This window comes from Oncorhynchus clarkii, chromosome 8, assembly GCF_045791955.1.
Source record: "Oncorhynchus clarkii lewisi isolate Uvic-CL-2024 chromosome 8, UVic_Ocla_1.0, whole genome shotgun sequence".
NCBI classification, from domain to species: Eukaryota; Metazoa; Chordata; class Actinopteri; order Salmoniformes; family Salmonidae; genus Oncorhynchus; species Oncorhynchus clarkii.
In genome coordinates, this window is record NC_092154.1 from 38,099,644 (window position 1) to 38,111,829 (window position 12,186).

Consider the following 12,186-nt stretch of genomic DNA (forward strand, 5'->3'; position numbering starts at 1 on the left):
GCTGTTGTTCTGGGATTGATTTGCACTTTTCGCAACAAAGTACGTTAATCTCTAGGAGACAGAACGCATCTCCTTCCTGAGCGGTTTGACGGCTGTGTGGTCCCATGGTGTTTATACTTGCGTACTATTGTTTGTACAGATGAACATGGTACCTTCAGGCATTTGGAAATTGCTCCCAAGGATGAACCAGACTTGTGGAGGTCTACAATTATTTTGTCTGAGGTCTTGGCTGATTTCTTTTGATTTTCCCATGATGTCAAGCAAAGAGGCACTGAGTTTGAAGGTAGCCCTTGAAATACATCCACAGTTACTGCTCCAATTGACTCAAATGATGTCAATTAGCCTATCAGAAGCTTCTAAAGCCATGACATCATTTTCTGGAATTTTCTAAGCTGTTTAAAGGCACAGTCAACTTGGTGTATGTAAACTTCTGACCCACTGGAATTGTGATACAGTGAATTATAAGTGAAATAATCTGTCTGTTAACAATTGTTAGACCCTAACCGACTTGCCAAAACTATAGTTTGTTAACAAGAAATTTGTGGAGTGGTTGAAAAACAAGTTTTAGTGACTCCAACCTAAGTCTATGAAAACTTCTGACTTCAACTGTACATAGGCGTACAGAGGACCATTATCAGCATCCATCACTCCTGTGTTTCAATGGCACCTTGTGTTAGCTAATCCAAGTTTATCATTTTAAAAGGCTAATTGATCATTAGAAAACCCTTTTGCAATTATGTTAGCACAGATGAAAACTGTTGATTTGATTAAAGAATCAATACAACTGGCCGCCTTTAGACTAGTTGAGTATCTGGAGCATCAGCATTTGTGGATTCGATTACAGTCTCAAAATAGCCAGAAACAAAGACCTTTCTTCTGAAACTCGTAAGGCTTTTCCATGAGAGAAATTGCCAAGAAACTGAAGATCTCGTACAACGCTGTGGTCCCTTATCAGAACAGCGCAAACTGCCTCTAACCAGAATATTAAGTGGAGTGGGAGGCCCCGATACACACCTGAGCAAGAGGACGAGAAGGCAGGTCCTCACCAGACATCACCGGCAACATCGTCGCCTATGGGCACAAACCCACCGTCGCTGGACCAGACAGGACTGGCAAAAAGTGCTCTTCACTGACGAGTCGCGGTTTTGTCTCACCAGGGGTGATGGTCGGATTCGCTTTTTTATCCTTGAAGGAATGAACGTTACACCGAGGCCTGTACTCTGTACTCTGAACTCTGGGCGGTGTGTCACAGCATCATCGGACTGAGCTTGTCAACCTCAACGCTGTGCGTTACAGGGAAGACATCCTCTTCCCTCATGTGGTACCATTCTTGCAGGCTCATCCTGACTTGACCCTCCAGCATGACAATGCACCAGCCATACTGCTCGTTCTGTGCGTGATTTCTTGCAAGACAGGAATGTCAGTGTTCTGCCATGGCCAGCGAAGAGCCCGGATCTCAATCGCATTGAGCACGTCTGGGACCTGTTGGACCCCAGAAATGTCCTGGAACTTGCAGGTGGAAGAGTGGGGTAACATCTCACAGCAAGAACTGGCAAATCTGGTGCAGTCCATGAGGAGGAGATTCACTACAGTACTTAATGCAGCTGGTGGCCACACCCGATACTGATTGTTACTTTTGATTTTGACCCCCCCCCCTTTGTTCAGGGACACATTATTCAATTTTTGTTAGTCAGTTGTTGAATCTTGTTATGTTCATTCAAATAGTTATACATGTTAAGTTTGCTGAAAATAAACGCAGTCAACAGTGAAAGGACGTTTCTTTTTTTGCTGAGTTTATATACCATACCAGTCAAAAGTTTGGACACATCTACTCATTCAAGGGTTTTTCTATTTTCATTGTAGAATAATAGTGAAGACATCAAAACTATGAAATAACATAATAACACACATGGAATCATGTAGTAAACAAAAAGGTGTTTTAAAAAATCTAAATATATTTTATAGTTAAGATTCTTTAAAGTGGTCACCCTTTGCCTTGATGACTGCTTTCACACTCTTGACATTCTCTCAACCATCTTCATGAGTAATGCTTTTCCAACAGTCTTGAAGGAATTCCCACATATGCTGAGCACTTGTTGGCTGCTTTTCCTTCACTCTGTGGTCCAACTCATCTCAAACCATCTCAATTGGGGTGAGGTCAGGTGATTGTGGAGGCCAGGTCATCTGATGCAGCACTCCATCACTCTCCTTGGTCAAATAGCCCTTACACAGCCTGGAGGTGTGTTTTGGGTCATTGTCCTGTTGAAAAACAAATGAAAGTCCCACTAAGCGCAAACCAGATGGGATGGCGTATTGCTGCAGAATGCTGTGGTAGCCATGCTGGTTAAGTGTGCTTTGAATTCTAAATACATCACTGACAGTCACCAACGAAGCACCCCCACACCACCACCACCATGCTTCACGGTGGGAACTACACATGCAGAGATCATCCGTTCATCTACTCTGCGTCTCACAAAGATATGGCGGTTGGAACCAAAAATCTCAAATTTGGACTTATCAGACCAAAAGACAGATTTCGACTGGTCTAATGTCCATTGCTCGTGTTTCTTGGCAGGGCAAATCTCTTCTTATTATTGGTGTCCTTTAGTAGTGGTTTCTTCGACCACTCAGTCTCCTCTGAATAGTTGATGTTGAGATGTCTGTTACTTCAACTCTGTGAAGCATTTATTTGGGCTACAATCTGAGGCTGGTAACTCTAATTAACTCATCCTCTGCAGCAGAGGTAACTCTGTGTCTTCCTCTACTGTGGTGGTCCTCATGACAAGGCACACCTGTTAATTGAAATGCATTCCAGGTGACTACCTCATGACGCTGGTTGAGAGAATGCCAAGAGTGTGCAATGCTGTCATCAAGGCAAAGGATGGCTACTTTGAAGAATATAAAATATATTTTGATTTGTTTAACACTTTTTTTGGTTACTATTTGATTCCATATGTGTTATTTAATAGTTTTGATATCTTCACTATTATTCTACAATGTAGAAAATTGTAAAAAAAAACAACAAAAAGAAAACCTTGAATGAGTAGGTGTGTCCAAACTTTTGACTGGTACTGTATATATATATACACTGTAACATACAGTCAGGTCCATAATTGACACCCTTGATAAATAAAGACTGTGTAAAATAAATAATGGGGTTAAACCTAGTCAGTTGTACAACTGAATGTATTAAACTGAAATGTGTCTTCCGCATTTAACCCAACCCCTCTGAATCAGAGCGGTGCGGGCGGCTGCCATAATCGACATCCAGGGCGCCCAGTGGGTTAACTGCCACGATCAGAAGCAGAACGACAGATTTTTACCTTATCAGCTTTTTAACTTACCTTTCGGTTACTGGCCCAACGCTCTAACCACTAGGCTACCTCAGTAATACAAATACTGAGCTAAATTGTATTCTCCAAAAGATGGGCGTATTGGAATGGGAGCGTTGAAATCCCCAAGCCGACGTGCCCTTGAGCAAGGCACTTAATCTTAATTTCTCCTGTAAGGCACTGGATAAGAGTGTCTGATAAATGACTAAATGTAAGTCTTTCAATGTTTCTCTCTGCAGTGCGGTGATCCTGGATGGTAAGATCTACGCAACGGGGGGCATTGTGAGCAGCGAGGGTCCTGCCCTGGGCAACATGGAGATCTTTGACCCCCACACCAACAACTGGACGCTCCTCCAGTCGCTGCCCTGCCCTCTCTTCAGACACGGCTGTGTCGTCATCAAGAAGTACATCCAGAGTGGCTGAGATCGGTTCAGTGATGAATGAGTTTCCTGAAAGCTTTGTAGCCAATGTGGCTTTATTTTCTCTGGACAACCCAGACCCATGCCTCTTGTAGAAGAGCAAAGTGCTTCAGGTTCATTTGGCGAATTTTGTTCACTTTTCCCTCAGAACTGTCAAACATTTACAATTATTGTTAGTCTCCCTCTGCTGTGGTGCTGGGTTATCGAGACAAACTAAGTGTCATGTTAGCTATGAAGCTATCGGGAAAACTCCCCCCTGACCGTTTTGGTCTGGTTAGGACAGGACACTCTGTGTGCAGCTTTTGGGGGTCGATCGGTCAGCACCGCTGGACTATCCAACTAAAACCCAATCGGGACTTGACGCCAGTGTTGTTGTCTTTACCCCCCCACCCCACCCCTTCAGTCCCCCATCAACCCCCTGTGCAGAATGTAGGCATCTTACTGTATCTTGAACCACTTGGCCATGTCAGGTACTGGTGCCTAAGCTACTGTATGTATCATATAGTGTAGCTTATCCCCCCCCCCATAATATAGACACAGGGCCACTCGAGACAAAAGCTCCTTGGTTTGTTGTTCCCAACTTCTTGCTAACTCCTCTTCCGTTTCATACAAATAGTTAATTTAGTTCCATCGCCTCAATTGAAAGGCCTGTTATGTGTTTGTGACTCAAGTATGTTAAAAACCATCCCAGTCTTTGTTCTGTGACTCCTCTAGTGGTTTCTGTTCGTGAGGAACTTCTTTCCAAATCAGAGGGCTCCCTTGGTTTATGAGGACATTCAGTAGTGGCATTTGAAGAACAGGAGAACTGGGCAGATGTCTCAGTGCTTAAAGGGACAGTGGAGAGATAAGGAAGTCCACAGGGTTTTAGAAACATATTCATGAAACAAAAATCTGTGACGAGAGAGCCACAGCTGATGAGTGAGGAGCCTTGTTTTTTGTACAGATGTTGTTTCCCCCTCGGTTTAAAAGGACACGTTGGATACTTAGTCTCTTTTTGGGCCAGAAACATCACTGTTGGCAGATGACTTACCTGGGAATGGCAGAGAGGGAATCCCTGTATCACGACATCCCAGAGTCTGAGAAAGACACTACAATGGGGCATTTCTCCTCCACACAGCCAAAGCACAATAACCACCAGTGGCTCCAAGGATCAAAATGTTTCACTAGATTTATGTTTATCCTCCATCTTTGTTTTTGTCCCATCCTTTTGTTTTATATTTGTATATCATTGTTGGGTGGGATATGGATGAGGGTTTTGGGGACATTCTGTAAATATGGGAAGGAAAAATGTATATTTTAAAACCTGAAGGTGATTCTGTATAAATGTTTTTAGAAAAAAACTTGATAGGTTGGACTGAAAATGGTGGGGCCATACTTGCGACTATTAGAAAACGTTTAATGGCTCTATTCAATCCGCGTCGTGGAAGTTCAGCTTTACAAGCGGAGACTGCATTCACGTTTCATATGTCGGCTCAGTCGGAAATGACCTTTACATTTCTGTCCCGGAAGCTGTTACGCTTCAGCTTTACAGATTGAATCGAGCCTTGTGTTTTAGTTCCATTTTATTTGGCTGATGCTTACACTTGTTGACATAGTTGCACGTAATCTAAGGTTACATGTTACCATTTCATAACCTGACAAATGTAGCCCTATGCGAACCTCACCAGGTGGCCGTGATTATTAAAAAGAAAATTGGTATGTTGATTTGTTTTCAAAACAATACATCTTACAAACATCAACTCCATCACACCTGTCCAGACCTACTAGCACACACCCATCTCCAGGTGGCCATGATGATGTCTGGTTCTAATTCCAATGAATATCGTTGACCACAGGTTGGTGGCACCTTAATTGGCGAGGATAGGCTCGTGTTAATGGCTGGAGTGGAATGGTATCAAATACATGGATTCCATGTGTTTGATGCCGCTCCTTTCTAGCCATTACGAGCTGTCCTCCCCTCAGCAGCCTCCACTGTCGTTAACGTAGTTGGGCTTGATGGAACACTTTTCCATGAGTGTCCTTTTACAGCAGTCATTAGCACCGTCTGCTAATCAAATTGACTAAAACACGTTAACAAAAATGTTACTTGATGTTTAGCTCAGTGTTGTCAGGGTGTTGAGCCTGACTCTTGGTGATTTTTGCAGTTGAGATGTCATTTTTTTCCTTTGAACTGTAGAATTACATTTAACATGTGTTGAAGTGCAGCCAAAACCTTGTAAATTAAGTTCACGTATACATTTCAAATCAAAGTTTTTGTCACGTGCGCCGAATACAACAGGTGTAGACCGTAGTGAAATGCTTACTTACAGGCTCTAACCAATAGTGCAAAAATGGTATTCGGTGAACAATAGGTAAGTAAAGAAATAAAACCGTAAAGGCAGGCTATATACAGTAGTGAGGCTATACACAGACACCGGTTAGTCAAGCTTATTTGAGGTAGTATGTAGATATGGTTAAAGTGACTATGCATATGATGAACAAGAGAGTAGCAGTGGCGTAAAAGAGGGGTTGGTGGGTGGCGGGACACAATGCAGATAGCCTAGTTAGCCATTTGATTACCTGTTCAGTCTTATGGCTTGGGAGTAAAAACTGTTGAGAAGCCTTTTTGTCCTAGACTTATGTCGTGTCTTTGTCTGTCTATGCCGGATTAAGTGATATGACATTCTATAAAATCCTTTCTTTAATTAATATTACCTGATTGAGCTAATCATGTAAATGTAATTAACTAGAAAGCCAGGGCACCACGAAAGTGTTTATAGAGCTGTTATCTTCCGAATAAACTCTGAAAGACCTAGTAATATTTTACATCAATAGCAGTCAATATTAATCGTCACCTTATTTCAGAAAATTGTGTTTATAACCATGTCTCTTCACAGGGGCAGGCCACTGATTTGAGCAGAGCTCTAACCTTATGAAAACCCAATTCTCTCATTTGGAAGCTAAAATTACATTTAATCTTTTCACTTTCAAACATTTAAATTGCACAACACTTATGTGAACCTGATTACACATTCTAGTTGACAACCAAACTGACATTCATTAAGTACCAATGCATATTTCCAACTGGTTCCTTTCCCCCCCCCGTTTGATGTTCCCAGACTCTGTTTAACAAAGGCTATTCAAGAGTCCTTCAGTAGAGTCGAGAGAGAGGGAAGAAAAGTATTTATGGGGGGGGCATAAACCTACCCACAGGCCAAGTCATGGCACTGCGGTAGTAGAGAAAACAGTCTATGACTGGGGAGCTTCTTGTTGAAGTCTCTCTTGCAGACCAACACATAGGCTACTGGCATCGATACATAAATAATTTGATTCCATAGACGTGTAAGCCTACATGTACATGCATTTTTAGAATCTACTTAGACACATATGCATTATTTGACACGAGGACCAACAGTGGAGCTTTTTTTTCGCATAAAAACCTTGCCCCAGGGGATTTGAACCAGCAGCTATAATATCTTAGTCTCTGTGCTTACCTCCTCAGTGCACCAATTATAGACATTCTTTACAATGTACGAATATCCACTTACATGTTGCATAAATCTCCATCTTTATTGTTGTGAAAGGACGTACGAGTTCGCAGCCTAGTCAAGGATGCGATCATGCAATATTGACACTATACACAGACCGAGTGAAGGGAAACAAAAGTAAACCTTGATTGTGGAGGTTAAAAATATATCCCTCTGGTGGCCAGGTTTACCTATTTTACAAAATGCCATTGGTCTGTGGAGAAAAAGTTTGAGCTTTGATAGTGATTATTTCCAGCCTACCACTTGGTGAGATTAGCAAGCATAGGACTAACGTGTGCCAGGTTCTGATGGGTACTGCTAGGGACTTCCCGAATAGCAAGAACCATTATCTGATAGAATGCTACTTTAAAACTTGTTCTGATGTTTGCAAGTTTGGCCAAGGTTTGTCTGTAAATCTGTCCCCAAATGGAGAAGTTAACAAATGTTATTATTGAAATATAATACATGTACCATGATAACTGTTGTATTTTTTGTTTGAGTGAAACAAGCCATTATGCCAGAAGATGTCTTGATACGGTCTTATAAATAAAGCCTTGTAGAGTGAGTGGTTCTTTGAACCGAGCAATATCACTCTTGGCAATCAAACTCTGAGGTGTATAGCTAACCTCTTCACAACCTATAAGTAAAAGGATTCAGTTTCAAAGCCAAACTGAGTATGTTCAGTCCTTTGACAGGCAGGTACACTGCTCAATTAAGGTCATCCAGTATTGAGGGAATGAAAACTTGACAAAGTACAATTTGCACCTTTATTCAAGTATATCACAGCAGTTTTTAGAAATACAGTAAAAGTTTCTCTCAACTTGCACCAAAGTAACATTTGATGGGGAAGAGGATGTTCAATAAACTTTAACCTCAAGAAGAAATCATTAAACATGGTGATGCTACGAAAACAAAATCTACTAAATAAATCCCACATGAGAAACTCAGTAAGTAGTGATGGAAAATTGTGTGCATACTGGACTAAATAATCTTTAACTACCAGACAAAAATTGGTTGTTTGTATAGACAAGAACAAAGAGAGGATGAAAAAAATGTATGACATTTTGAAACCCAATTCTTAAGGGACAAAAATTGCTGACAAACTTTGACAGATGCTTGCCAAATTGTGTCAGCAACGTGAATAAGATTTACACTACCAACACACTATTGTTTTGATGTAAAAATTCCATTAAGTCAACGTTAACCTCATCCAGGTATACCACAGTCCACAACCACAAAACTAAAGAAAAACAAACACCACAATGGAATAAATAGGAAAGTTGAAAGGTCATGTGTAGCCTGAAGAAACCTGAGACACCTGTAAACTTCTTTATTCTCCAATACACGCTAGTCCGCTACCTCACTTCAGCACTAAACTCATAACCGAGTAACAACTATTGCCAATTTGTTTAATGGATAGACGTAAAAACATGTCTAATTATTAATAAATAAAATACAAATTTAAATCACCACGAGAAGGAGATTCAAGTCTACAAAAACAATTACCCTCAAATGAAAAAAAAGGAGATTGTGGCTTGATGGACAACACTAGCGAATATGTGTAGTAGTACGATCTGAAAGGAAAGCAATCTTAGGACGTCTCGGTCTACAGAACTGAAATATACAGTTTGACATTCCCTTGAAATTAAATGCTGTATGTTTCGTCTCGGCTCAAATGCAATATAGACAAAAAAACTGAACAAGGTGAGAACCAACCAAACAAACTGTTGGGTTACCGAAGCAGCCACAGAACTGATTATCCAGTACCTTAGCTGTACTGAGTGTTGCGACAATAGTTTAGAACATGGCAAAATACTGTTTGCACCCAGTAAACAGTTTGTCTTATTAGCATTCAAATAAATTAAGCTGAGGTAGCTTTGTTTCTCTATCTCTGCAGTATTCCAATGCTAGTTTGCATATGTTTATTTTAATTGTTAAATCTTCACCTGGCACTCCAAGAGAAGGCAGATGTGGAGTTAGAGTCAGCATAAAAGCAGGGCTCTCCAATCCTGGAGAAGTACGAGGCATACGGGATTCTATTACTGCCCAATCGTAGTCAAGCCTGAAGAACACCATGACGATTTGGTTGGAACAAAAGCCTGCATGCCTAGTAGTTCTCCAGGACCTGAAGAACCCTGGCATTAAAAGGTAGACAGCCAAATTCCACTGTCGCAGATATTGAGATGAGTGAGACGCAAGACTTCGCTCACACACAGTATCTGCTTCACAGCACCAAAACAGTGGAGAAGATGAGCCTTGTGCTTTAACACTTTTAGTTCTGCAACCATGTCATATCGGAGTCCCCCTTTTAACTGTGAATGTAAAAGACTGAGGCTGGCCACATCTCGTCAAAACATGGATCCATCTATGGCCAAGGAAAGACCAGAAAAAGTTGAAAAACAAAAATGCATTTCTTTACCACAAGGTGAACATGGATGGGCTGGCTATAGCTAATTACACCCCTCCTACTAGACAGACAATAAAAAGCATCAACAAAATAATTCAAACGATAGAATGCTGTTTTATACCTCAACAGGGCACTGCCTTGAATGGCCTTGTTCATGGTCAGAAGCGTCACAAACAATTCAAAACATTGTTTCCAATGTATCATACAATAGAAAAACGTTTTTTTTCTGAATCAAATGCACAACATAATACATAGCCAACCGTAAGTTCCTTATCTAAATCTTTATAGAGTTAAGATTTATTTCCTATGAATGTCGACTAAAAACTGTCACGGAAAATTGGCACCACTTTTGCTGTGACTAATTTGTGGCATCCGTTGACATGAAAGTAATAATAAAATCAATTTTTACTCATGTGGGCAGGAAAAGACAGATCTGCTTTCCTACAGTAGACTTCTATCCACTGGTCCTGGGTCAGATTAATATCACCACTGTCAAGGTTAAAGTTAGGCTTGAGAGTTTGGTCATTTGATCCTAGATACGTGGTTAGTTAAGGGGAACTTCTACATCCAGCATTACATGGAACAGAGCAGTTGATAAAAACCTTAACAGCTGTTCTTTAGGAAAGTTAATTGGGGGTAAAATAAAGCACATGCTAGGCAGTGCGAATTACAAAAGGTGTCCAATTTCATTTGAGTTACTCCAGTTAGGTGTGGATTGACAGGAAATAAAAATTAGCAGGGCACAGCTTGTGTTTTTTACACAGAACTGTGATGCAGCACATCAATCTGTTTGACAAGACTTATCAGTCGTAGCAATGAATGTTATTTTGATGTTCACTGCAAACCTCGAACAAATGCTTCCTCAGTTCCCATTGATGCATTTCAGTAACACCCTTATTAATGGGGATTTGATGTTTTTGTAACGCATGTACATGCTGGCAATTGATTCTAGCCCAGCAGTGCCAACTTTACACTACAGTATGGTCATGTTAAAAACATTTCAATGAACATTGGACAATGTTTGGAGCGAGAACAGTGGTTATAAAAAAAAAAATCATAATTGATTAGATCCAGAGGCTATTCAAACCAAACTGTTTTAATGACTCAGTATGATCTGTAAGCTGTTGTATCTATGAGATGACTGGCCTATAATCTTGATTCACTAGCGTACTGAGAGATGACATGGGCTCAGCAATGGTGACAAGACAGGAGACTGTCTCAACCTCCAAGCTAACTACACATACGCACACTGCTGGTGACAATCTGTGAATGGGATTACTCTGTGCCCAGTTTAAAAGTAGGCCGTCGTTGAGATATGACATCACCCAATCTGTTTTGTTGGTTAGTTTCCAAGTTACTCCCAACAGCAGCAAGGATTAGGATAGCACCTGAATAGCACCAGGAATGTCCGTTTCACCGTTCGTGTGTACGTGTCCAGGAGTCTGTTTGGTTGTTGACTGGATTTGGGACCGACCAGGGTACCTGAGACTATAGCACCATAGAAAAGTCTTCCCGTTCTGTCGTTCATGCTAAGACCAGGGCTCTATATTTGCTCTGTGTGTAAGTACTTGGCTCAAAGGCTTGTCTCTGTCCCGCTTGTGTGTGTGTGTTCAGGGTAAACCTGGCTGTCTCACAGGAATGTAATGAAATTCTGGACTTTCCTCTCCATCTCCTGAAAAACAAAAGCATCAAAACAAACAGGTCAGAAAATAAGGTCTTTGTAGCACATGCTTTACATCTGGATACACAATTATACCTTGCATATTACAACTGAAAAGACAAACATGCTAACAGATGCTCAATTAATTACAATGTTGATGCCAAGCACATGCTAAAAGGGTTAGTCAACATGGTGAAGAAAGACATTAATGGCTGTGTGTTGAGGTATTTTGAGGGGACAGCAAATTTACACTGTTATACAAGCTGTACACTCACTACTTTACATTGTAGCAAAGTGTCATTTCTTCAGTGTTACATGAAAAGATACACTCAAATATTTACAAAAATGTGAGGGGTGTACTCACTTTTGATATACTGTATATATACAGTAGGGCAAAAAAGTATTTAGTCAGCCACCAATTGTGCAAGTTCTCCCACTTAAAAAGATGAGAGGCCTGTAATTTCCATCATAGGTAGACTTCAACTATGACAGACAAAATGAGAAAAACAAAATGCAGAAAATCACATTGTAGGATTTTTAATGAATTTATTTGCAAATTATGGTGGAAAATAAGTATTTGGTCACCTACAAACAAGCAAGATTTCTGGCTCTCACAGACCTGTAACAACTTCTTTAAGAGGCTCCTCTGTCCTCCACTCGTTACCTGTATTAATTGGCACCTGTTTGAACTTGTTATCAGTATAAAAGACCCCTGACCACAACCTCAAACAGTCACACTCCAAACTCCACTATGGCCAAGACCAAAGAGCTGTCAAAGGACACCAGAAACAAAATTGTAGACCTGCACCAGGCTGGGAAGACTGAATCTGCAATAGGTAAGCAGCTTGGTTTGAAGAAGCAA

At 40.8% G+C, this 12,186-nt stretch overlaps 2 protein-coding genes across 5 annotated transcripts in view; one reads left to right on the forward strand and one right to left on the reverse strand.

Moving 5' to 3' along the window:
- LOC139415376 (kelch-like protein 29) overlaps positions 1-7,820 on the forward strand; it is a 341,932-nt gene extending 334,112 nt beyond the window's left edge. For both annotated transcript variants that reach the window (XM_071163482.1, XM_071163481.1), the window contains exon 15: positions 3,572-7,820. In XM_071163482.1, the coding sequence (XP_071019583.1) occupies positions 3,572-3,755 (184 nt within the window). In that variant the 3' untranslated portion in view covers positions 3,756-7,820. The remainder of the gene's footprint in view (positions 1-3,571) is intronic.
- Positions 7,821-8,010: 190 nt separating this feature from the next.
- The window catches only part of LOC139415375 (ATPase family AAA domain-containing protein 2B-like), a 128,978-nt gene continuing 124,802 nt past the window's right edge, over positions 8,011-12,186 (reverse strand). Inside the window, exon 28 of one of the 3 annotated variants that reach the window (XM_071163479.1) lies at positions 8,011-11,336. In XM_071163479.1, coding sequence (XP_071019580.1) covers positions 11,295-11,336 — 42 coding nt within the window. In that variant the 3' untranslated portion in view covers positions 8,011-11,294. The remainder of the gene's footprint in view (positions 11,337-12,186) is intronic. The other 2 variants (XM_071163480.1, XM_071163477.1) reach the window with 2 other exon arrangements.